The sequence below is a fragment of the Corythoichthys intestinalis genome, chromosome 9 (assembly GCF_030265065.1).
Source record: "Corythoichthys intestinalis isolate RoL2023-P3 chromosome 9, ASM3026506v1, whole genome shotgun sequence".
Lineage (NCBI taxonomy): Eukaryota > Metazoa > Chordata > Actinopteri > Syngnathiformes > Syngnathidae > Corythoichthys > Corythoichthys intestinalis.
In genome coordinates, this window is record NC_080403.1 from 27115597 (window position 1) to 27140200 (window position 24604).

At 39.7% G+C, this 24604-nt stretch overlaps 1 protein-coding gene and 1 long non-coding RNA gene across 4 annotated transcripts in view; one reads left to right on the top strand and one right to left on the bottom strand.

The window, feature by feature from the left end:
* The window catches only part of LOC130921455 (uncharacterized), a 57333-nt gene that overhangs the window by 22995 nt on the left and 9734 nt on the right, over window positions 1–24604 (top strand). Inside the window, exon 3 of one of the 2 annotated variants that reach the window (XR_009064356.1) lies at window positions 11228–11360. The exons of the other annotated variant lie outside the window; for it this stretch is intronic. This is a non-coding gene — a long non-coding RNA (uncharacterized LOC130921455). The remainder of the gene's footprint in view (window positions 1–11227; window positions 11361–24604) is intronic. 2 annotated transcript variants of the gene reach the window in all.
* The window catches only part of LOC130921453 (plexin-A2-like), a 168045-nt gene continuing 159066 nt past the window's right edge, over window positions 15626–24604 (bottom strand). For both annotated transcript variants that reach the window (XM_057845371.1, XM_057845372.1), the window contains 2 exons: window positions 23381–23531; window positions 15626–18888 (listed from right to left, as the gene is read on the bottom strand). In XM_057845371.1, coding sequence (XP_057701354.1) covers window positions 18793–18888; window positions 23381–23531 — 247 coding nt within the window. In that variant the 3' untranslated portion in view covers window positions 15626–18792. The remainder of the gene's footprint in view (window positions 18889–23380; window positions 23532–24604) is intronic.

Below are 24604 nucleotides of genomic sequence, written 5' to 3' on the forward strand. Positions count from 1 at the left end.
GAGAAAACAAAACAGATGTGACTTTTCTTTTAAAGGCTGCTGTATAACTTGCTTGTTTCATCATGATGAATAAATGTTTCTTCCATGGATTGATACAGTAAAATGAAAGTGAGAACGGAAGTCGGAAATCCATGAGAGCTCATCGCTGTCAACACGACAGTAACAATAGGAACTATTGTTATTTGGGTTTGAGTTTCCCGAGGGACAGATATAGTTGACAGACACAGGAAGTCTGTGTGCTTACGTTTGTTATTGTCAGAGTTGCGGAGCTGTAATAAACGTTGACTCAAATGAGTTCAAGAAACTAAATTCTGTGCTTTATGAAGAGTGAAAAAAGCAGAATTTAACACAGACGGAATCATTCGGCCGATTAGAGTGAAGTATTACCGAAACAAAATGGTGACGTCACGTACCGTAATGGTTGGCAATGGTTTATATATATATATATATATATATATATATATATATATATATATATATATTAGGGCTGTCAAACGATTAAAACTTTTAATCGAGTTAATCACAGCTTAAAAATTAATTAATCGTAATTAATCGCAATTCAAACCATCTCTAAAGTATGCCATATTTTTCTGCAAATTATTGTTGGAATGGAAAGATAAGACACAAGACGGATATATACATACAACATACTGTACATAAGTGCTGTATTTGTTTATTATAACAATAAAACCACAAATGGCATTATTAACATTCTTTCTGTTTAAGTGATCCACGGATAGTAAGACTTGTAGTTCATAAAAGATAAATGTTATAGTTACAAGTTATAGTAATTTTATATTAAAACCCCTCTTCATATTTTCGTTTTAATAAAATTTGTACAATTTTCAATCAAAAGTAGAGTTAATATAATAATAAGAAGAATAAAAATAACAATAATAAGAATTGAGTGACCAAACTCTGAGTAATGCCAGTTCACTTTGCATTGTTGTTTAGCTGTGTGAGAATAGGGCCTCATTACTACAGACTGAAGTGCTTTTCTTTTTGTGAACATTATTTTTTTTGAGATAGCAATATTATTTTTGTTGTGCTTTCACTAAATGATACTTCTGTTTGTTGTGAAGGAGTTGCAGAAGCTTATGCCAATAAACGGCGCAGCCCAAAGAACGCCTGTGTCCACTCGCCTTTACAACAGATATATCTCTGTGCATATCCTACCCAAAATACAACAAGAGACACATAATTGCCACTAAAAGAAAGCAAACTTACCGAAATATGTGTGGAGCACAAAGCAACAGCATAAACGTCTCACAACTACTAATTCTCCCACTATTAGAAGGAATAACATTTGTATGGAACGGCGCTGCACTGCCCCCAAGCGGCCGGTGGCATTGTCTTCACTCTTAATGTCCATAAACGGCGTCATTGAAATCTGTTTGAGGCAATGCGAGAGCGGCTCATTCAGTGAATGCGTTATTTGCGTCATATATTTTAACGTGATTAATTTTAAAAATTAATTAACGCCCGTTAATGCGATAATTTTGACAGCCCTGATATATATATTTCTGTCTCCATCCATGTACCCGTTTATAATGGGCACCATGATTTTACAAGTTGATTTTAGGGAAAAAAAGTGCGCGTTAAATTCGGGAAATTACGGTATATGTATTAACTAGAAACTGCAATTTCTGGAGAAATTACTATGGGGCTTCGCTGTGGGAAAAACAAGATCGCAGACCCGTCCAGGTTGATTCTGGGACATTTCGGGGACACTTCCTGTTGATTTAAGGACATTTCAGGGACACGTCCTGATGATATCAGGTCACTTCCTGTTGATTTGGAGACATTTGGGGGACACGTCATTTTAAAACCGGCTCATTTCCTGTTGATTTGGGGACATTTCGGGGCAATGTCCCCTCTAAGCTGCACCCATGTGCAATCGGGCACTGCTTGCACATATTCAGTGCACAAGAAAATCTATGCAGCGCACAAAATAAAATTCAACAGAAACGTATTGTACCGTCAATAGGACTACTGTCTGTCAGCGCCGCAGCGATGTGTCAGCACGACACTCCTTTTGTTGCGCTCAATATGGCAACGCGACGCTCCTATTGGTGCGTTCGATACGGCAACGCAACGCTCCTATTGGTGTGTTCGATACGGCAACGCGATGCCCCGATTGGTGGAGAAAAGTAAGCTTGACTCCTATGCTGATTGACTGAAGCAACATTCCTCTATTAATCTTTGCCACTTATACAGTATTAATTATTACCCGTTATCTATAATTATCCATTTACACTGAAAACAAGGGAATTTAACTAGTTTAAAGGAGATGTGTTTTTGCAGTGTAGCTGCTCAGACACGGAGAATAGGAATCTTGAGTGTCCTTATTGTCTGAACAGTTCTAATGTTTGAGTCTGATATACTGTACTGCCATTGTGGTTGTTCTTTTTGGTTTTATTTATTAACTTACCCATGCTACAACTGGAACTTACCCAGGCCAAAGCAGGACTCTTCCTATGTTTAAAGCAGGACTCTCACATATAACATAGTACACATCTCATGAACAACGAGATTTTGGTCTTTTTCATTTTAAGTGGGCCAAATCAATGAAATTAAAATAAACTAATGAAAAATGCTGCTGTAATTTCATTCTTTAAATAAGCCATGTAACTTGCTCTGATCCAAGGTTTTGAACAGGCATGATACTGGTGTGTGTCCATCCTGTACACATCTGATGTTGCTCACCGTGGTCCACAGTGTGCTCAGGGAGCTTGTGTGTCTGGTCAGACACATGAAAAATTAGAGGGAACATTGTTTGAGAGACACGTCCAGTTGACATCAGGTCACTTCCTGTTGATTTGGGGACATAGATTTTTTGCCATTGAAAATGAATGGGAAATTTGGACGTTCATGGCCGTCAATGGCATCGACTTACATATGCGTCAATGGAATCCAAGTACAATGGAATCAATAGAATCAACATACATGAAATTAATGGGACAGGTTTTGGCAAATTTTGGAGGAACCGTAAGTTTTTTCCAAGATCTGTCTACAACTTTTATGCCCCTTATGGTCCCGGAATTTTTATGTGATTTGGTCAAAAATTTATTGTTTTGAAAAAAATAAAAAATTTGTATATAAAAAAAAAAAAGTTGTAGAATTTTACTATCTGGGCTTTTGCAATGCAAATCCCCATATACAGTAATTAAGAATCACAGCAGGTGTAATGTTAAGTCAAAAGTCATGATACATACTTTGGTTTGGAGTAGGGCTGCCACTATTGAGACTAACAGACAGTAAATTGATTGTCAAACAATTTTGATAATCGATCAGTCGTTCAGAGTCAATGTATGACATGAACATGTAATTCATTTAAAAATAACAGGCGGTCCTTGGTGTACGCTTTTTGGTGTTCGATGTTGTATGCAGGCAGATGTTAAATTGCATGCCCTTCATGCCCATCCAATGCTTTCTTGTAGTCCACTTCCTTGTTAAACCTCAGTGTGGAGGAGCACTGAAGAATGTGCAGATCATAGTCAGACGTTGAGGTCCAACCACATGCTTTAGCTTACAAAATTAGTCAGGTGTTTACATGTACAATATGTTAAGTCATACTAACCGAATCATTAGACTGTCTTTAATGCCACGTCCCTGAACCCGAGTGTGTGGTTTGTCACGTTCCATCACAAAGCATTTTCCTAAGCATACACAGTAGAGAATGTTGACCACATGCACATCGTGATTTCAACTGTGTAGACCTTTTTGTCGATAGTACACTTTTCTCTACATCTGTTTTCGAATATGGAACCTCTTTTCCAATTAGCTGCAGTACGTTTTCCACGACAAGCTGCAATCTCTGTGTCTATCTGGCTGTCATTAAGATGATTTGTGACAGTGCGGTTGAGTTTATAATTGGACGTGAGCCAAATCTGATATTGGCCCCTCACGGTTATATAAAGCAGATATAATAAGACTATGTGCTAAATGCACTCTTGAAATCCATGATGAAGTGTCTCGGGAGAAGTATTTGCGCTGAGCTTTTGTGCTAGCATTTTCTCAAGAGGAATCCCCCTTTAGGTTCAGCCAAGTCTACAAAAATCCGAATCTAAACGTTTGTAAGTTGTGTAGTCACTTTTTATTTCCCTGTGTGCTCCTACTCTCCCTGATTTTCCCTGCTTGTTTTTATGCCGCACACGTATCTCTTCCTTTGTTCTGTAGTGTACAATGTTTTTCTATGCCAAGAACTACTATATATCATGACCAATCCTGAAGTAACTGTCATCTAATAAGTCCGATTAGGCAATATGATGAATAGTATAGGCAAGACCCAACTAAAAGACAAAAAGAGAAATAATATCTTTACCCGTATTGTCATATTCTTTGTTTGTTGTCTTTAAAAAGCAATTTCTGAAGATGGGATTTGTTAAGCAGAACAAGTATATATAACAGGGCCCCCTGACTGGAATGACTTCCTCAATGTTGAAAGGGTGAATCAGTCAGACTGATCAGACGGAAGATTATTACTGTATATCAGGCGACACTGCATCATACTGAAGATGTGTCATCGTTTGGCGACACATTCATCTTCATAATAGGGCCAATAAATGTTAGTTTAATGTTGCATTTCTTCAAAATAATGACGGTACAGTGTATGAGTGCAACCTTTTAAGTCAAATGCCTGACTGGTATGTTTTCTTTTTCCTTATTTGCGTTTTGTTTTTGCCATAGTCAAAGGTTTTTTTGACAACTTCTTACTGCTTTTACTGTTGTACTCTGAATGACTAATACAACACACCACACCACACACATATCCATATTTGCATCTATCATTGTGAGTCTCCACCCTGAAACCAGATTACTTTTTTGGTATGAAAGACTGTGGGGTTTAGTGGAAGTCTAAGTGTTGACCACAAACACAAGGATTTGCAATTGTAAATACCGAATGTTTAACATTCATGACTCTCTCATTTTTTAAGCAGACTTGGGAGGCAAAAATAAATAAATAAATAAAAATTCCAATCCCTGGGATAAAATTTATCAGGATAAATCTTGGAAATATCACATGGGAAGGTATTGGATTTATGACTGGTGTGTGTTCATATTTGATGTAAATTGTGCTGCTGCACAAGAAACCAGCAGTTTACATACATTACAAATATTTGGAAAAAAAAAAAAAAATCCTTAAACCAGGAAAATTTAAAATGCCTGATTTCATGTCATACAGTTGGGGGAGAAAATTTGTCTTTTATGTAGTGTATGTAAACTTCTTGTTTCAAGTGTATGTGACTAAGTCATTTCGTGCATCATTTAGTTGCACTTCCCCTCCAGACTTTTTGCACTTATCCTTTACCTAGATGTGGTTCAGGTTAAGGGTTATTGCACATTTGTACTTTTTAGCACTAATGGAAATATTAGCAATAACAGTCCGTGTGTTGAAGGCAACTAGAAATTGGCCCTTGAATGAGTGCCAAGTCTTACTGGGTTGGGGGGTCCCAGTCTTGAGAGGATACTAGTTGAAAATGTGAAATGGAATTCCAAGCAGTGAACCATCACTAGGGTCATGGGGAGTGAAGTCATGGCCATGTGGTCTAATGCCACAGAAGAGCTTTTGATGAAAAAGTGCAGAGTTGATTGGAAGGCAGGCCTACACGATTATAGTGGACCGTAGGGATTCAAAAACAAACAGTTGCAGAGGGCTGTATTTCTTTGGGTTTCGGTTCTGTTCTCAGTTAGAGAATAATAATAGTAGTAAATACATTTATGAATAACTTGTCAATCACAGTCTTTAAGGAAATACAATGGGGTGAAAAAAATCCTTTTTAAACTTAAAAATTAAAGTTACCATTATAATTTTACAGGCAAAAAAATAGAGAGTTGGGCTCTACATTTTTGCTCTAGTAATTCTTTGGTTGAGTTCTTTGACTACTGAACCATTAAAATTCCAAGGAAGCGCTCTTCAAGGCTTTTAATCAGTCTGATTTATGACAACATTTCACAAATTAACTACATAATTTTCCCATCCATCAATCAGTTTTCTATTGTGCCTTCTCATTATGGTTGTGGCTAACTAGAGCTTTTCACAGCTGAGTTAGGGCAAGAGGTGGTGTACACCCTGGACTGGTCGCCAGCTTATCACAGGGCACTTACACAAAAATAACAGTTTACACTCACTCTTATACCTATGAGTAATTTAGACTATGAAATTAACTTTATGTAACAAAGGTAAAAAAAACTGAACTGTACTTTGGGAGTGATTCGCTTGCATACAACTAGAAGGTTGTCCAAGTACCACTAGTGCTAGCCAACTAGTACCACACTTTAAGAATCATTCGTATAGACAAGTTTCCGAGGTACTCCCACTTCCGCATGTCTGCTAGCAACTTCTGTTTTAGAATTTCTCCATCCAAAACAACAGTGGAGCCAGAGTGTCATTACTCATCAAAATCCCTTAAAAAAGACAATTTGGAAATACTGCATCCATCTGCCATCATCACGACAGGGGAGGACAACATGTTCATGAAAGCAGATGTGGAACCAAGCTCGTGCCATCACAAAGACAGGGTGTTTTTGTTGCCATGTTGCAGCTGTGTTATGGAAGGTATGTTCTTCCTATCCCTGTATTTTCATGTGTCCGGTGCTCAAAAAAATACTAAAGTCTAAAATCTTGCACATGAAACGACTTGTTGCCTTTGATATTGTTATTACGATGATGATCATAATTATGATGATCTTTAATATTATTTACTACGACTACTGTACTGCTGTGGCTGCAAGCCTGTTGGTAATCAGTACGTTTAGATGGCACAATTATATCAATGCATAACTGCAAGCGTAAGTTTTTTTGTTTGTTTGTTCACTGGTGGAAAATCTGTTTGGCAAGGGAAGATAAGTTGATGTGCCTCACAACAACACTTACTTTACATTGATGGACATAAATCGAGACTACGTCGTTCTACCAGGGGGTGGCCGAGAGACTGGGGCTGGAGACGGTGGCTCGCCTTGCAGAGGACCGTCAGCTTGATCCCGAGATCCAACTACGAGCTTTCTAACTGCTATTGGAGCTGTAATTACCGAGGACGGGAGCGGAAGGAAGCCCTTCAGGAGGCCGCCGACGTGCTGCGTAGTGTCAGGGGAACGTTTGGCGAGGCTCTCAAGCCGCCGCGGAGCTCTGCTGACTAAAATCACATTCTTGTATGCCATTTTTCTAATAATTTTATAAATTGTGATTTATTGACCTGTTTTGCACATGCGCCAGTCGTTTTAAATAAAACAAGAAATGGAATGATGTCGTCCAAATGTTTAATTGCGATCAATATCCGCAATAAAAAAAGAGTGACATACTATTTTTGTATATATTTACATACCTTATAGCATTTCCTTGTAACAACAAAATTCGTGTCAGCCCTTCTGCATTCGGCAAATGCAATATAATTTGTAATTTCACCTCATTTTGGTCACTCAGGTGGCCAGCACATCAATCTACACCTCACGTCAACACAGGCTGACAGGTTGTTGAAATTTTGTCCATGAATGATCAACGAAGTAATAAGAACAATCATACAATTTCATCTACGTCTCATCTATGTCGTGCTGAATCCATTTTTTGGAGATTCTGTGGGTTCCTCTGCTTTGATTTTGCAGCTTTAACTTTGTCAACACACTGCTTACTTTAACCGCAATTCATGTTGTTTTTTCTAAACCAGAAGTTCGGAGCAGAAATTTTCCAAGATGGCGCCGCCCATGTTTCGCTCAGGAAACTTTTCTATGGTGTCAAGTAATTAGTGTTCCTTTAAATCAAGACATTTTAGCAGTATGGCTGAAGCTCCGCCCTCGGTTGTCATAGTAATGTAAGCAGAACTCGCTATCGGCCCAGCAGTGTATTATTGTTTAAATTTACTTTATAGATCCAATATGAGACTCTTAGGATCATACAAAACTAATCAAGTTGTATAAAAGACACAACAATCATCAACCAATGCACTAAAAATTTATTGGGAAGCTTTGCAAAACTATAGACTTGCCCTTTTAAAATGCTTTAAATGTCAGCTCTTCCTGACTAGCTTCACATCTCAAGAGATCAACTGATGGAATATGTCACCGAATGACTTTTTCCGCATTGTAGCGACTCTTTATACAGTATTTCGTTCATCCTTTTTCTCCTCATATAAATCTTTACTATTTTATTTGGTCACCAAAGTGTTTGCTCAGTATTCTGTAAGCGGAATTTTAAAGCGCTTCTGGCAGAAGGTCTCCTTAGGAAGTTATTAAACAGCCACTCTCTTAGAATGTGATGCTCTTCAGTGGGAAGAGAAAGGCCTAGCCACCCGGGGCAATACCACTGTAACGATACTGTAGCTCTGCCTAGACAAATACATATTTTAATTTGATTTCTTTTAAAATAAAATAAATAAATAAAAAGGGAGGAGACAGGGGTGCCTGTCTTGAAGTGATTTCCAGAGTGAAGGAGGGAGAGTCTAAGAAGTGGGTGGGCATGGGGGGGATTTTACCATTACCTCTCTGTCTGGTCCAGGCGGTGATGTCTTCATGACCGTTTTAGTGTGCAAGCCGGATGACGGAAGTGAAGCCATCATAAACTTTGTGAGTGAGTGTTCCTTTCATCATGGTGAATCATGACTATGTCAGTATTTAGAACCTATGAGACCCTCCGCAAGGCTCTGCAAAACAGGCACTAGATACACAGCCTCGCAGATGGGCTCCTTGAGAATGTAAACAGTCTTGCCCATGTAATAGCATCCTCAAAGTTGCTATTCTTTTATCCACAGGATGGCAGTAGTCAACCGCACAGATGTAGGTACTGTATTCCAATTTCCTACATCCCTCTTGAATTCTTTAATCAACACTGCATTGCATTTCTAGCATCTGCATGCAATATTACAATCCCCTTGCCAGACAATGTGCAATGACGTCATTAATTACTATGTTAATGGGAGTGGAGAAAAGGACGAAACATATCGAGGCAAATGGGGTGGACTAAGCATAATCACTGATTAGTTTATGAAATATGCGCAGTATGTGATCACTGGGGGAGTTGTATGGCAGATCCATTGAGAATTTTGGTTTCCTGATTTGGACATCTGTCTCTTGTCCTTGGCAAGAACAAACACTCACTCGGCGTACTGCCTGTTTGATCGTGTGCAGCCTGATAATGCTGCATGCATATTTAATTAGAACGGCGGGAGGCTGATGCATGCAGACCTCAGCAGCCTCCAGGATGCGTTCGGGCAAAGTTTGAGGGAATGTAATGCTTGATTGTACAGGGGAGACAAAACAGACCTAATTGTGTGTTTGCATAGCTGAGGTTTTCTTCATTAGTGACTGTGTTGTACATACAGTAAACATGTTCTCCAGATTGACCACAATTCCCAAGGAGCATTTTCAATTAAACCGGCTCAAGCAAACATAGCAGGTTTATTTACCTAATATTAACAGTTCTTTAGCCAACTTGTTGAGACTGAATTTTCAACTCCCTCTGCTGGTGGTGGACTCGTAATGCACCCGAGTCTGACGTACAATTTATTACAATCATCTTTTAGGTTTATATATCATAATGACATTCTGAACTCAGCTGACTTGTAAATAAAAATAATGCTAAATTGTATCCACATTTTCATATGTACCTAAGAATAAAAAAAAAAGCAAAGTGTAGAAATTGTTGCCCAATACACCTTAGCCAGGGGTCCCCAAACTATTCCGCGTCAGGCCGCTGTGAGTGCTGGGTTTCTTTTCAACAAAACTGAATAACACCTTTGCACCCATCTGGTGTCTTACAAGTGTAATCGCTTGATTGTAGTCAGGTACTGCTTGTTTTAGCGGAAACCTCATTGGTTAAACCAGTACTTCTCAAATAGTGGGGCACGCAGAGTGATGCCAGGGGCGGCGCGTGTGACCTTGGTGAACATGTTTTTTTTTTTTTTTTTTTTTTTGCCGTACTAGAATAAAGTGTACTTGCACATCCACTCAGTGGGTGGCAGTGGCGCTCTCATTTTCAAAGTGCGCGCAGTATTTTCGAAGTAAGCAAGAGCACACGGAAGAGATTCATGAAGAGCTGGAGAGCTGTGCGCCGTTTTCGAAAGCCGTTTTCCGGCCGGACTCACGCAGCGACCCACTGTCTTCTCCGGTTCTCACGTGTCCGCCCGAGAAGTGCCATTTTCGGCTTGGGATCGTCACGACGACCGCCCTTACCTACGGTTCTCCCTCGGCCGCCGAGAATGCGCTTTTTTCGGGCCGTTTGCCTTTTGGCTTTGACATTTAATACAGTGGTAGATGAGGAAAGACCACTGTATACGGTGTCTAAAAATGATTATAGCGGACAGCCAAATCAATTAAGACGCCACTTAAAGACATTAGACCCCAATCTTATTGATAAGCCGCTTGGTTGTTTTTCAGCGAAAACGTGCCGAATATTGCCAACAATCGTCCCGCTTTGTCAGTGTTATATCAGTAAACCAGTAAGCACTGTTAGCATGCTCAGGGCAAAATAACCCCACATCATTGCAAACTGGAGGTGATACTGGGAGCAGCGAGCAGCGAAAATAAAAACTGTCCTTCTGTCCAAAGCCACTTTTTTTTTTTTTTTCTTTCTTCTATTCAGTTTTGTTTTTTCGGTCAAATTTTTTGGCATATTGTCCTCATGAGTTAATGTTTCTAATCAATTTGAATTTGTTATTATTTACTGATTTTCTTTTTCAGTATCAAATGGTCAAAAATGTACCTTGAGCGTATTTTTACAGTTTGGATGTGACTTTTTTTTTTTTTAATTCATGCAAATTGATGCGCGTTAAGTCTTTTCTGTTACAAACAAAACAATGTTAATAAAGTTATTCTTTATAAGTTCATCTCTGTTATTTTCTCTAGTAGAAAAAAAGGATACAATGTGAGGCAGAGGCGTACTTATAATAGTAATATTATAGACAAATGATACTATTTACAGTGGCGGCAGAGTTTGGGGGGGGGGGGCGCAAAACATTTATGTCTTCCTTGGGGGGGGCGTAACAGAAAATAATTGAGAAGCACTGGGTTAAACGGTCTGTGCTCGATCGATAGGAATAAAAACCAGGACCTAAAGTGGCCCTTGACAACCGGTTTGGACACCCCAGACCTAAGGGTTCACAACTCAAATTGGATTTTCTCATACAAAGTGATATTCAGATGGCCCACGCTGCCAAGCTATTAAAATACATAATAATTAAATGTAATTAAATTACATAAAATGTAACACTGATGCATATTCCTTTTTTACTTGTAGATTAAAATGCAAAGGAATCAAGTATGTCAAGGCTCAGGGGGTTAAGGGCCAAACAGGACAAAGAAAGACCCAAGTGCAAGAAAACGAAGGCGGGGCAGATGGACATTGGTGTGAAAAGGCCTAAAAGGAAAAGGTACAACAACAAAGTACAAACAAAAGCACAGGAAAAATAATTAACTGGAATAACAAATTTACTTGGACCAAGGCAGGACGAGGGCACAGGAACACTCAAGTGACACAGGCGCTAACATTGAAAAAAGACCCCCAAAAAGAAAAGGGCAGCGCATGGGTAGTTTAAATACAGACATGAGGTAACGATACAAGGAACAGGTTGGTGACATGAGACAACGCCGATTGGCTGGTACACAAGGAGCAGGCACAACAGGTGAAATCAGTGGGGAGGACAAGGACAAGAGACACTCTTGAGCTGTTCATATGGTGACGCTGCGTCACCAAGATGCAACAATTGTGTTGCGGAATAGCCCCGCCTTTCCATGGTGACGACAAAAACTGAAGATGAAGACGCAAACTTTTGATTCCGGCCTCCAAAGTGGAATGATTCGATTGCGGGGATTGCACGGTAACCATATGCATGGAACGTTCTCGCTCCGATGACGCTTTAGGCATGTGCAGTTACTGCTTGTAAACATTCAAAACAGCAGACATGGCAGATCGGCAGCTTTAAGTGACTGTTTTATAATATTTTTACTTAACCATATTTTATTTTCGCGTTTTTGTGCCTTTTAAAGCAAAAGAAAAAAACATGGAGGCCTTTGCTTTGAGTTTTTTTTAATTAACAAGCATTTTCATACAATCATTTCATCTTTTAAAGAACTGCAAACGTACAAGAAATACGAGAGAAAAATGAAATTTACAATGTAAAAATTTAGGGGGAAAAGGAAAAAAAAAAATAGAAACAACGTTGCTTCGAGTGGGTGGGTGTGTTTCTTTCAGGCTGAAGAGGCTGTTGTCAAGGAATTGCATCATTTGTTTTCGCCTAGTAAAACTGCACTGCCCTCTAGGCCCCAGCATGAATACTACATCGTTTTCACACGGAATTGCGACATTGTTCGAATGGAGACGGAACCAAGACGGAACCACGTAAATGCAAACATCAAATTTGTCGTATTCTTGGAGCGTCATCATATAAACGGCCCCTATTGCAAAAACATGAAACGAACCAAGCACTAACAAACAGAAACCGTAACAGAGTATCTGTAGCATAAATGCACGACTACAGTGAATCATTGAATCGGCCAATCATTGTCAACAACGGGTCAAATCCACACTCACTCCTAGTTTTGCATTGTGTTGTAGTGCGGTGAAGTTTGGTTGTTACTAAGCCTCTGCTCACACAATTGTAATTCCTACTCGTGAGCTGCTTCCACACAGTTTGGGAGTTCTGAATCCTCACACAACCATCCAATCACCCCCTATTGCTCTGCTTGCCCTGAGGGATAAACATAAATAATGAATTCCTTATAGCAAATGCGGAGGAGTCCTTCTACGCTGCTCACATGCCACACCAAATATTGTCACAGTACTTAGAGTACAACAAATGATTCCTTTCCCCCCTAGGAAGCTAGCAGCCCCCCCCCCCCCCAATTCAAAGGAATTTAATCGTTTTCTCCAGGATAGTTCTTTGTTGTTTTACAAGCTTTGCTCTACTGTCGTGACACTGCTGTACCTTAAGCGCAGTCATAGTTGTTTGTCGACAAAATGAATTTCAGTCAGCAGCAGTGTTGCTTAGCATTTGAAAAACAATTGCTGTTTGTTTCATTATCTTCCGCATAGTTGTTCATTAAAACCAGTCAAATGTAGTAGTGGGCAACCTGGCAAGAAACAAGAAGGGAAATAAAAATTTTTGTTAACAAATGGAATAATTTTACACAGCATAAAAGGTGGAGTCTGATTGGCTGTTGTCATGCACATTCCCGCCAGGTAAACTCTGATTGGAAAATGTTTAGCGAGTCAGTCAGGTCACTTGCAGCCGCTCATCCCAAAGCCAAAATTTCCTGCCTTTTTTGCAGCTACAAACTGGCCCCAGTTACCGTATTTTTTTGGACTATAAGGCTACGTTCATACTACAGGTCTTAATGCACGAATCCGATTTTTTCGTGTTTTTCCGACTCAAGTGAGGCATTAACTTGACGGTCTGAATGTGACAAGTCGCATAGAACTGGACCATTTCAAATCCGATCTGGGTCACTTTCGTATGTGGTTCAAATCCGATCTGGGCCACATTTTTCCAGACTGTGCAGTCTCTCAAATCGGAATTCATGCAGCAATTACGTCATCAAAAAGCGAGAGAGACGCCACGGTAGCAGTGCAAAAAAAAAAAAAAAGATGTGCATTATTAGCACCTAGCTTACCTTGAACAAGGCTTTTTAGGAAGGGTCGGAGTTGACAGCAGTCATAAAAAAAATAAAAATGGGTTGAGGATAAGCCTGAGAATGATCGGTTTTCTGTCTGCTCCACATAAGTAATATTTCAACATTGCTTACACGGCCGAGAGTCGGGGCAAACTGCGCGTATGTGTGTGTGACATGCACGGACAGTGCGTGCATGCTATCGATCCATATACTTTGAATATAAGCCTAAACTGGGATTATTTATGTCTGTTATTTGTGTTTGTGTTCTCTTTTTAAAAAGCAAAATATGATATCCCTGGAATGACTGATGGCAGCCAGCGTGTGTGGTCATTTGTTTTGATGCTTCGGCGCATGCGGGTTGTCTTGCTCAGCGCTTGTCGGACTGCGAGTTAGTGCGCATGCGTAATACTTGAATGGTCTCAATGGACAAAGGCAGTCTGAACGGGCACGCCAAAAAACCAGATATGACAAAAAATCGGATTCGTGCATTAAGACCTGTAGTATGAACGTAGCCTAAGTCGCACCTGAGTATAAGTCGCACCAGCCATAAAATGCCCAACGAAGAGGAAAAAAAGTCGCACTGGAGTATAAGTCACACCAGCCATAAAATGCCCAACGAAGAGGAAAAAAAGTCGCACTGGAGTATAAGTCGCATTTTGGGGGGAAATTTACTTGATAAAATCCAACACATAGAACAGATATGTCATCTTGAAAGGCAATTTAAAATAAAATACAATAGATAACAACACGCTGAATAAGTGTACAGTATGATAATGTTACATAATGCATGAACAACGAAATGCGAATGTACTGATCTCACCAGGACGCTACGGTTCGGTCCTGTGCATACAGCGAGCTAAACTCCCAAATGACGATGCTGGACATCCGTATAATTTGCTGACTTTATTTTGGCCGTCGTTATGACATCATCATTTGAAAAATGAAACTAAAAATAGAAATACAAATCAGTTTCGTCCTCGATACCAAATTGGTTCGTATCAACGTAAATAAATATTAATTAGCTGCTTTTATACCAATGACACAAACAGTTAGCATGAGTTCGCTAGCATTAGCACATCGTTCAAACAACCACACAACTGGCTCTAAGTGTCCGATCGCGGGTGGAAAACACACAACAAAAACAGTAAAGATGATACACACAGGTGTTGCCTCTGTAGAGATATTTTACAAGCATAAACAATGAATGTAGGTTCGCAGCAGTGTTTTTCTCTCTCGCTAACTCGCCCACTCGCTCAGCGCTGCGTAGCTGTCAGTCTTCTTCTGGCGTCTGAGCGCTCTTCTTCGCGTAAACAAGTGCAAATGCGCCCCCACTACCATAATTTCACACATAAGTCGCTCCTGAGTATAAGTCGCAACCCCAGCCAAACTATAAAAAAAACTGTGACTTATAGTCCGAAAAATACGGTACATGCTTAAATCTTCGGATTCTTTGAATGCTGTCACAACCGTCCATGTTCATAGTTGAAAAACTGACCATTTACCATTACTATTCAATGGCAGATGATAATCTTGCAAAAGGTCAAAATGAACCAGAAAGTTTAATACGTTTTACCATTCACTGGCAGCTTTCATAGTTAAGATGGGTATTGACTTCTGTAACTGTTAATGGCAGTGGAGTAGTTAATAGCTACTATTTTTTATCATAAAATAGTGTGCCTAGTGCCCATAATAGGCGCCAATGTCATACACGTTCTCTTGTAATTTCAGTACAGTGGCAGTGTCGGGCTTTGAGCACATGTAACAAACCTGGCAGTCACATTATACCTTTCCAAAGAAAGCTCAATTATCATCCCCCTAGTGAATCAGCATGCTAGTGAGCTACTAGAATAATAAGACAGGAAGCGTATCAGCGCTGAAATTGACTTGAGAATGGCTGAGAAGCAGAGAAGCTGAGTAGGTTTTCAATTCATTCTGTTTTATGGTATGTTGCTCTTTTTATAATGAGTTTGGGGTTGGTCTCTAGAGCGGTGTTGATAATTCATCAACACAAAAAAAAAAAAAACAGGCAAAAATGAGTATTGTCAGCTGTTCAATTTAATGTATAACAACAGTAAAAAGTGAATCTTTTGCTTGCAAAATAGGAGTGTTTTCTATATACAATATTTATACAATAATATATAGTTAAAAAAACACATCTGACAGTTTATTGCACGACACATTTATAACTTATCAAATCACACATGAAACACATGGGTCCTTTGTCATATTTCAACATTTAACAGGAAATGGAGGCTTTTCTTCTCGTCTTTTTGCCGTGAATTGATGAGGGTCCCAACAAAACCGAAAGAGAAGCCCTCCACATGGAAAGGCGTGATCAAGCACACAAACACGTCCACCATTGTCACAGTTTGGTGCGTCGTGAACAAAATCGAAACCCCAAACGGGCTTCTGACAGTTTCATCGTGATAAGTTTTATATGGCACTCTATAAATACAGCAGCAAAAGAGATCAACAGCAGTCAGGTACAAATTAAAAGACTGGAATTACACAGTTAAAGATGGAGAAGGGTATAATGCGAAGCGAGTGAAGTGCAGTCAGGCAGCAAAACATCAAATTTACAAGAAAAGGCTAATGAGCCCACTGCACGTGGCATCCATCAACATAGATCAGGCGAGAGCTCTCTGCACTACGTACATACAACTCCAAAATTAGAAATCGCTGCACATTCTTGAGCTCCATTGTCCAGGTTACTTTTGTTAAAGTGGCTTTATCGAACAAACCTGGCAGCCTGTAATTCGTCTTATTCTTTCTAGATTATTTCATGGGAGAGACTGGTGTTCTTGTCTTGGACACTTGGTGCATTTCAAGTGCAATGTAAACAATGACTGATGACATGGGGTGGGGGGTGGTATATGATGGGGCTTTTAGCATCATTTATGACGCATTCTCCTTCAGTGCAATTTATTCTCAATTCATCTTCTAATGACTGAATTAGTGCTCTGTAGATCACTTCATGTTTTATTTCATACTGCACTCACAGTACCATACATTTTTTTTCCAAGCAGGAGCACAGGATAATATAAACGTGAAATCTCATTGTGAGAATGTTTGTGAAATAACTTTTATGGCTTTGTTCTCACTTTGTTCACTGTTCTGGTCCAATGCAAAAAACGATACATGAATACAGTACATTTTGCATTGTAATGATGAGCGTTTTTTACTCAGTTTTTAAGGTTCTTGGTTTGAATCTCTACTACGGCCTTCTTAAGTGGCATTCGCATTACAAACAATTCAAAAAGACTAAATGCAAATGTCTTGAACCTGAAAGTGAAATACAACTCAACTCTACATAGGAAGGGATTCTTTGAGCAGGGGTGTCAAACTCATTTTGATTAGCGGTCTCCATTTATGGCAATTAGATCTCATGTAGGCCGGACTAGTTTATTTTTGACTAAATAAGTTAACTCACTGGCTGCCAGTGATTGCGCTCGATGTTCGTCCAAATGGATTGGACGTCGAGCGCCGTCAGTGGCAATGGAAGATGTGCATACCAGTATAAGTGAATTTGATGTCTATCATTGTCTATGGCACGCAATTAGGTCATTTTGCATCACTTCCATGTAATTTTAAGATACTTGCCGGTCACTTCCTGTAATTTTGCATTATTTCCTGTTGATTTTTCTGGCATTTCCGGGCTGCTTCCTGTTGACTTTGGGACATTTGTGGTTCACTTCATTGGTAACTCACTGGCTGCCCCTGATGATGTTAGACGTCCAATCCATTTTGACTAGGAGGAGGCGAATGAACAAACATAACTGCGGACATGAGAGTGAGCCAAATGCAGTAGTGCACGCACAATTCTGTGGTTTTACGGGGTTATGTAAAAATAAAAGCATGTGATTTTGTATGTACAGTATGAATGAGCTACAACCCCACGGGCCGGATTGAAGCCCACTTCCAGCCTTCGGGCCTTACATTTGACACCCCTGCTTTAGAGTACCACAAGAGGGTGCCTATGTGGCACACATAATACACTAGGAGAATTACTTCTTATGAAGTTTTAGTATATTTGCTGACATCTTGTACAATGACTATAGGAATAATTATTTTTTTTCTTAAATTTTGAGTTTTTCCATTTAAACACTACTCCTTGTCTTTGATCCTTGTACATTTTGAGCTCAACTTGCTTATGTGTAAAGGTTTACACACCTGACTTCCAGTTCAATTCCCACTCATTGACGCTATCAATGTGAGACTTAATGGTTGTCTCCCCATATTCAGTAAATTGCTTCACTTTCCCACGACCATGAACAGAATAAGCGCGATAGAAAATAGATCAATGGATATACAGTATGGTTATGGGGAACTAATCCCAACCACTTGAGTTTTTTCTACTGCACTCAATTTGTTAATGACAGCATTGTACTATTGTCGGAACTTCACAGTTGGGGAAAATCAACAAGTGATTGTTTTTAAAAAATGTGTGAACCCAGGCTTTTTAAACTATTTCCTCCCACATTCCACAATCATGCATGTTGGGTTTATTGAAAAACAAATTTTCCATAGAGTGAAAGTGAATGGTTTGTGTATACAGTATGTGCCTTGCCATTGGCTGGTACCAGTGCAGCTCCACCAACGTAATGAGGTTATTTTCTACAAAATGGATGGATGGGTAAAAACTAAAAAACACATTTGATAAAATACACAAACTGAACCCGCTGTTGGCAAAATACTTAAATGCCATCATTGAGTCCAGCCTGTGAAGCATAGCGCTTGTACCTTCATCACATAATAGCACCTCTTTTTATCTTTTGAAGAGTTCTCAGCGGGGTTCTCTTCGGCTGGACCACCGAGATAAAGAAACGCGACCCCTGCTCGCTCGCGGGATGTAGCAGGACACTTTTAGACGATAGATGCATGTTAATAGACAATGGCATTGAATACAAACATCATGCTTTGGGATGATCTGCTGTTCACGTGTGTTTTCTTTGTGTATGCACGTCTTGGTGCGTGTCATTTGTACTAGGTCCATAAAGTTTGCAAGCATCCCTGCATATATTAGTCTCTCTGGGTGTTTGTGTGCAGGCGTACACATGAGGTGCGTGCACATTTGATGCACGTGCTGTGCGCATGTTACTCGTCCTTTTCCACCTCAGCATATGCTCAAACTGTGTGTCTGCGTGTACAGCATGTGTGCGTGAGTGTGTGTGCATATGTACGTTGGCGTGTATCTCAGCTCTCGGCAGACATGACTGAGATGATCTGTTCCACTTTATATGCCAACTTCTGCTTCTGGGCCTGCTCGTCCTGCTCCAGCGCCTCCGTGATCTAACACACATACATACCACATACACAGTGTTAGCTGCAACTGTTATCATTTTTACCATTTTGGCCTCTGTGATGTTTCATTTATTTATCTATTTTTAATTCAATACATTGCAAATGTTTGCCAACTCTTATCTGAGAGCACACATGCATGCAGCCAATGTTGTGTCCAGCCAATGGCTGCGGGAGGCAATGGGGCATTGACCACCAGATGCTTTCTTTGCCTACTCGCAAACTGACTCGGCTCCAATGGAGACAGACCGGAAACACTTGTGTGATTTGCTAAACCTCATCAATTGGAAGCATTATAGACAAGTTTTCGAAGTACTTCTGCTTTACTTCATTATGTCTGCAAGCAACGTCTGTTTTAGAATTTCTCCATCCAAAACAACAGTGGAGCTGGAGTAACATTACTCATCAAAATCCCTTAAAAAAGACAATTTGGAATTACCGCATCCATCTGCCATCATCACGACAGGGGAGGACAACTTGTTCATGAAGACAGATGTGGAACCAAGCTCACGGCACCACAAAGACCGGGTGTTTTCGTAGCCATGTTGCTGCTGTGTTATGGAAGGTATGTTCATCCTATCCCTGTATTTTCATGTGTCCGGTGCTCAAAAAAATACTAAAGCTAAAATCTTGTGATGAAACGACTTGTTGCCTATGATATTGTTGTTACGATGATGATTGTAATTATGATGATCTTTTATATTATTTACTACAACTACTTTATATGCTGCTAGCCTGTTGCTAATCAGTACGTGTAGATGGCAAAATTATGTCAACGCATAAATTCAAGTGTTAGAAGTTTTTTGTTCGTTTGTTTACAGGTGGAAAAAGCTGTTAGGCAAGGGAAGTTGATGTGCCTCACACAAGGGGCATAGGTTTGCATAGGGACTGTAGGGACATAACACTACCAACTTTTCAGCAACCTTATTTGCATTATATAATGACTTCAGTTATTTAGGTCATTTAGATTATCTTCCTATGTGTTGTAAAGATAGAATTGATCCTACCATTATTAAGTAAATTACAGTACTTTCATTATGTTCAGACTTACACTGACCTTTTTCACTCGTTTAATGTGCCAGCCCATTTTTTTACCCACAAATGCACGTTTGATTGGCTGATGACTTGAAACCCCCCCACACACAGACACACCCATTCACAGCCTGACAGAAATACAACATGCTGCCTTCCCCGCCCCCTTCAAAGACGAGGGATAGAAGTTTTTTTCCGGCAGCAGCAGCCACTGTAAGTAATGTAAAAAGACGTCAATGCTGTGGAGGTGGGGAACACTCCGCTAATTTTGCTACTGCTACAGTGCTTCAGATTTGTTGAAGAGATTTCTTGAAATAAGCTTATTTTCAGCTAGCTGCTGTTCTTAACAGACTTATAAGCAAAAGTATGTATATTTAATCTTAAAAGGAAAACGTGTTTGTCAGAGATGTTCTTCATTCAAGATTATTGTTCAAAACATTATCTGAAAGAATTTTTTTCTTGATTTATGTGAAAAATGACCAATTTTAGATGTATGGGCTCAATACGAACAAATAGTAATATTAAATTGGAAGAATCTGACGCATTAATCTGTTAACTAGCCTTTAACACACAAAAAAAGATGGAGAAAATTATTTGACTAGATTAAAAAAAAAAAAACAGATTAAGACTTTATAAATTTGCAGTGTGAAAGTTAGTATAGGTCAATACAGATTTATTTTGCATTCATTATTTAGCCTATCAATTAATTAGGTTCATATTGGTGAGAAATGTAGCCCTGACCCCCATTCACCAAATATGTTTGGTCTTATTAATGTCCCGTCCCCAGCAAAAAGTGTACATGCAGGTTTTGCTGTTATATCGTCCCTACTAATATAAAGACCAAACCTACGCCCTTGGCCTCACAGCAACACTTACTGTATGTTTATGGACATATTTCGAGACTACATCGTACTACCCGGGGGCGGCCGAGAGGCTGGGACTGGAGGCGGTGGCTTGATTCGCGGCGGACCTTCAGCTCGATCGCTTTTTAACTGCAGCAACTTTAAGTTTTGTTTTGTACATGTACCAGTCTTTTTAAATAAAACAAGAAATGGAATCGTGTTGTCCAAAATTTTCCAAGATGGCGCCATCCATATTTCACTCAGAAACTTGTCTAAAGGGCTCTTAAAGAATATCTTATTTGCTGTTATATGTCACCTTAAAATTTTCATTGTAAGTGTGTACTGGAACTACAAACTGCGCTGAAAAAAAACTGGACAGTAAATACTATTTTATTGTCTTCCAAAGGAAAAGCAGATCTTATATAATATGTTCTTTTGATTACTTACAAGGATAATCAATTCGCTTTCACCTAGGATGGCAGAAATCAGAGAATATTTAATGTAATGAGGTTGAAATTAGAGAATATGGGCAATTTTCAGGTATATTTTTAAGTTATGTCAGTCGATCACCAAGATAGTTGTTAATTATTTTGATTGAGGATCATTGTGGAAGCCCCTAGTTGAACCTGCTGTTAAACCATAAGTTGAGGGCCACTTTCCTTTGAGAGCATGTTTGAAGCTTCACAAAGGCAAATTCCTTTTGATCAATATTTACAGAGGGGCAAAAAAGTATTTAGTCAACCACCAAATGTACAAGTTATCCTCCTTGAAAAGATTAGAGAGGCCTATAATTGTCAACATGGGTAAACCTCAACCATGAGAGACAGAATGTGGAAAAAAAACAGAAAATCACATTGTTTAATTTTTAAAGAATTTATTTCTAAATTAGAGTGGAAAATAAATATTTGGTCACCTACAAACAAGCAAGATTTCTGGCTGTCAAAGAGGTCTAACGAGGTCTAACGAGGCACCACTCATTACTTGTATTAATGGCACCTGTTTTAACGCATTATCGGTATAAAAGACACCTGTCCACAATCTCAGTCGGTCACACTCCAAACTCCACTATGGCCAAGACCAAAGAGCTGTCGAAGGACACCAGAGACAAAATTGTTGACCTGCACCAGGCTGGGAAGACTGAATCTGCAATAGGTAAAACGCTTGGTGTAAAGAAATCAACTGTGGGAGCAATTAGTAGAAAATGGAAGACATACAAGACCACTGATAATCTCCCTCGATCTGGGGCTCCATGCAAGATCTCACCCCGTGGCGTCAAAATGATAACAAGAACGGTGAGCAAAAATCCCAGAACCACACTGGGGGACCTAGTTAATGACCTACAGAGAGCCGGGACCAGAGTAACAAAGGTTACTATCAGTAACACAATGCGCCGCCAGGGGCTCAAATCCTGCACTGCCAGACGTGTCCCCCTGCTGAAGAAAGTACACGCCCAGGCCCGTCTGTGGTTCGCTAGAGAGCATTTGGATGATCCAGAAGAGGACTGGGAGTAGTTGTTATGGTCAAATGAAACCAAAATGGAACTTTTTGGTAGAAACACAGGTTCTCGTGTTTGGAGGAGAAAGAATACTGAATTGCATCCGAAGAACACCATACCCACTGTGAAGCATGGGGGTGGAAACATCATGCTTTTGGGCTGTTTTTCTGCAAAGGGTCCAGGACGACTGATCTGTGTAAAGGAAACAATGAATGGGGCCATATATCGAGAGATTTTGAGTGAAGATCTCCTTCCATCAGCATGGGCATTGAAGATGAGACGTGGCTGGGTCTTTCAGCATGACAATGATCCCAAACACACAGCCAGGGCAACAAAGGAGTGACTTCGTAAGAAGCATTTCAAGGTCCTGGAGTGGCCTAGCCAGTCTCCAGATCTCAACTCCATAGAAAATCTGTGGAGGGAGTTTAATGTCCGTGTTGCCCAACGACACCCCCAAAACATCACTGCTCTAGAGGAGATCTGCATGGAGGAATGGGCCAAAATACCAGCAACAGTGTGTGAAAAGCTTGTTAAGAGTTACAGAAAACGTTTGGCCTCCTTTATTGCCAACAAAGGGTATATAACAAAGTATTGAGATGAACTTTTGGTATTGACCAAATATTTATTTTCCACCATGATTTGCAAATAAATTCTTTAAAAACAATGATTTTTTTCACACAATGTTTTTTGTTCACATTCTGTCTCTCATGGTTGAGGTTTACCCATGTTGACAATTACAGGCCTCTCTAATATTTTCAAGTGGGAGAACTTGCAAAATTAGTGGTTGACTAAATACTTATCTGCCCCGCTGTAGGTGAAAATCGACTGTGTATAGTTTTCACTATGCAGGCATCCCTTGGTTTACGATGGACTTGACTCCCATTCCTACGATGAATGCTTTCATCGAAATTGCACACAGGTCAGAATGCACCCTAATTTATCACTGACCGAAGCTAACACAGTCGTAAAGTGGGTGTTGTTTATATAGAAGATAGTCCGCGTATATGGCCTTCATGTTTTGTCCAAGGTTGAACGATGACTAAGGTCAGTGTCTATAGTTGCGTAGATGGCACAACGGTGAAAGAGTTCCATCATCATTGTTTTTTGTCCTCACCTCCTGGCTGTATTTGCTGACATAGCTGTAGATCTCGTGGAGGGCACTGAGCGCATTGAACTCGCTGGAGTGGAGGCGTGCCTGCTCAGCCAGATAGGCATTCATGTCCTGATCACTGATGGCTGGCAGGCGGTTAATGTCAGCATAGTACCTGAAAGAGGAGACGCACACGTTTCGTGTCACACATGACCAGTCTTCCCCATCAAATCAGCCAAAGCACTGAAAGCAGTATGCAGCCACAGTGGCTGTATTACATTGGAGGCGCTAGAGTGGGATGATTGGGAATTCACTCATTGGTGCGTACTGTTTTTAGACATAGGATTGTGTAATTGCATTTTATCTATACCTTTGGCATTAAAACCAAGCACACTTTCTTTCTATTTTTTTTTTTTTAATCAGAAACATAAGTACCTAAAACATACACACGTAATAGAATCGCTTAAGTTGGTATCAGTATATAACCGATGTATCAACTTTCTGTTGCTGAACGGAGATATAACCATTACTTTTTTTATGACTTAATAATATACTGCAAATACTGTACCATAGATCAAGTGGCAGCAGTATCAAGAAGATAGCTATTAAAATTTGAGTAGCAATCTGACAGAATAAGATCCGTAATCAGAGACATTGACATTTTAGTCGGAGTTGGGTCTCATCATAGTACACTCAGTGCCTTTTATTTTGGGCATTTACTCGTCCAGGGTTTGGCAACCTTAGATTTAGACAGTCTTTCACTGAAAAAAAAAAATCTCACTCGAAGCCACAAATAATTATTTTAACTACTGGAGTTTTCAGACTATAAGCCGCTACTTTTTTCCTTCATTTTGAATCCTGCGGCTTATAGTCCAGTACAACTTATTTGTTGATTTATTTGGGTTAGTAGGTAACACTTTATTTGACAGTGGTGTCGTAAGACTGTCATCATTTTGACATGGCACTGTCACGGGCATTACTGAATGCTTATGACAGATGTCATTAAGTGTCATCTGGCAAATTATGTCACTGACTTTTGAAAGGTGGAAAAGCGCTATATAAGTATAACACCATTTACCATTTATGTCCAGCTCGGATCTTTTACATCTATTCAAAAGTGTTATGATTTTCCATATAACACTAAATGACGTCTGTTATAAGCATTCATTTATGCAGATGACAGTGTCATATCATAATGCTGATTGTCTAATGACAGTCTTATGGCGCCACTGTCAGTCATAAAGTCAT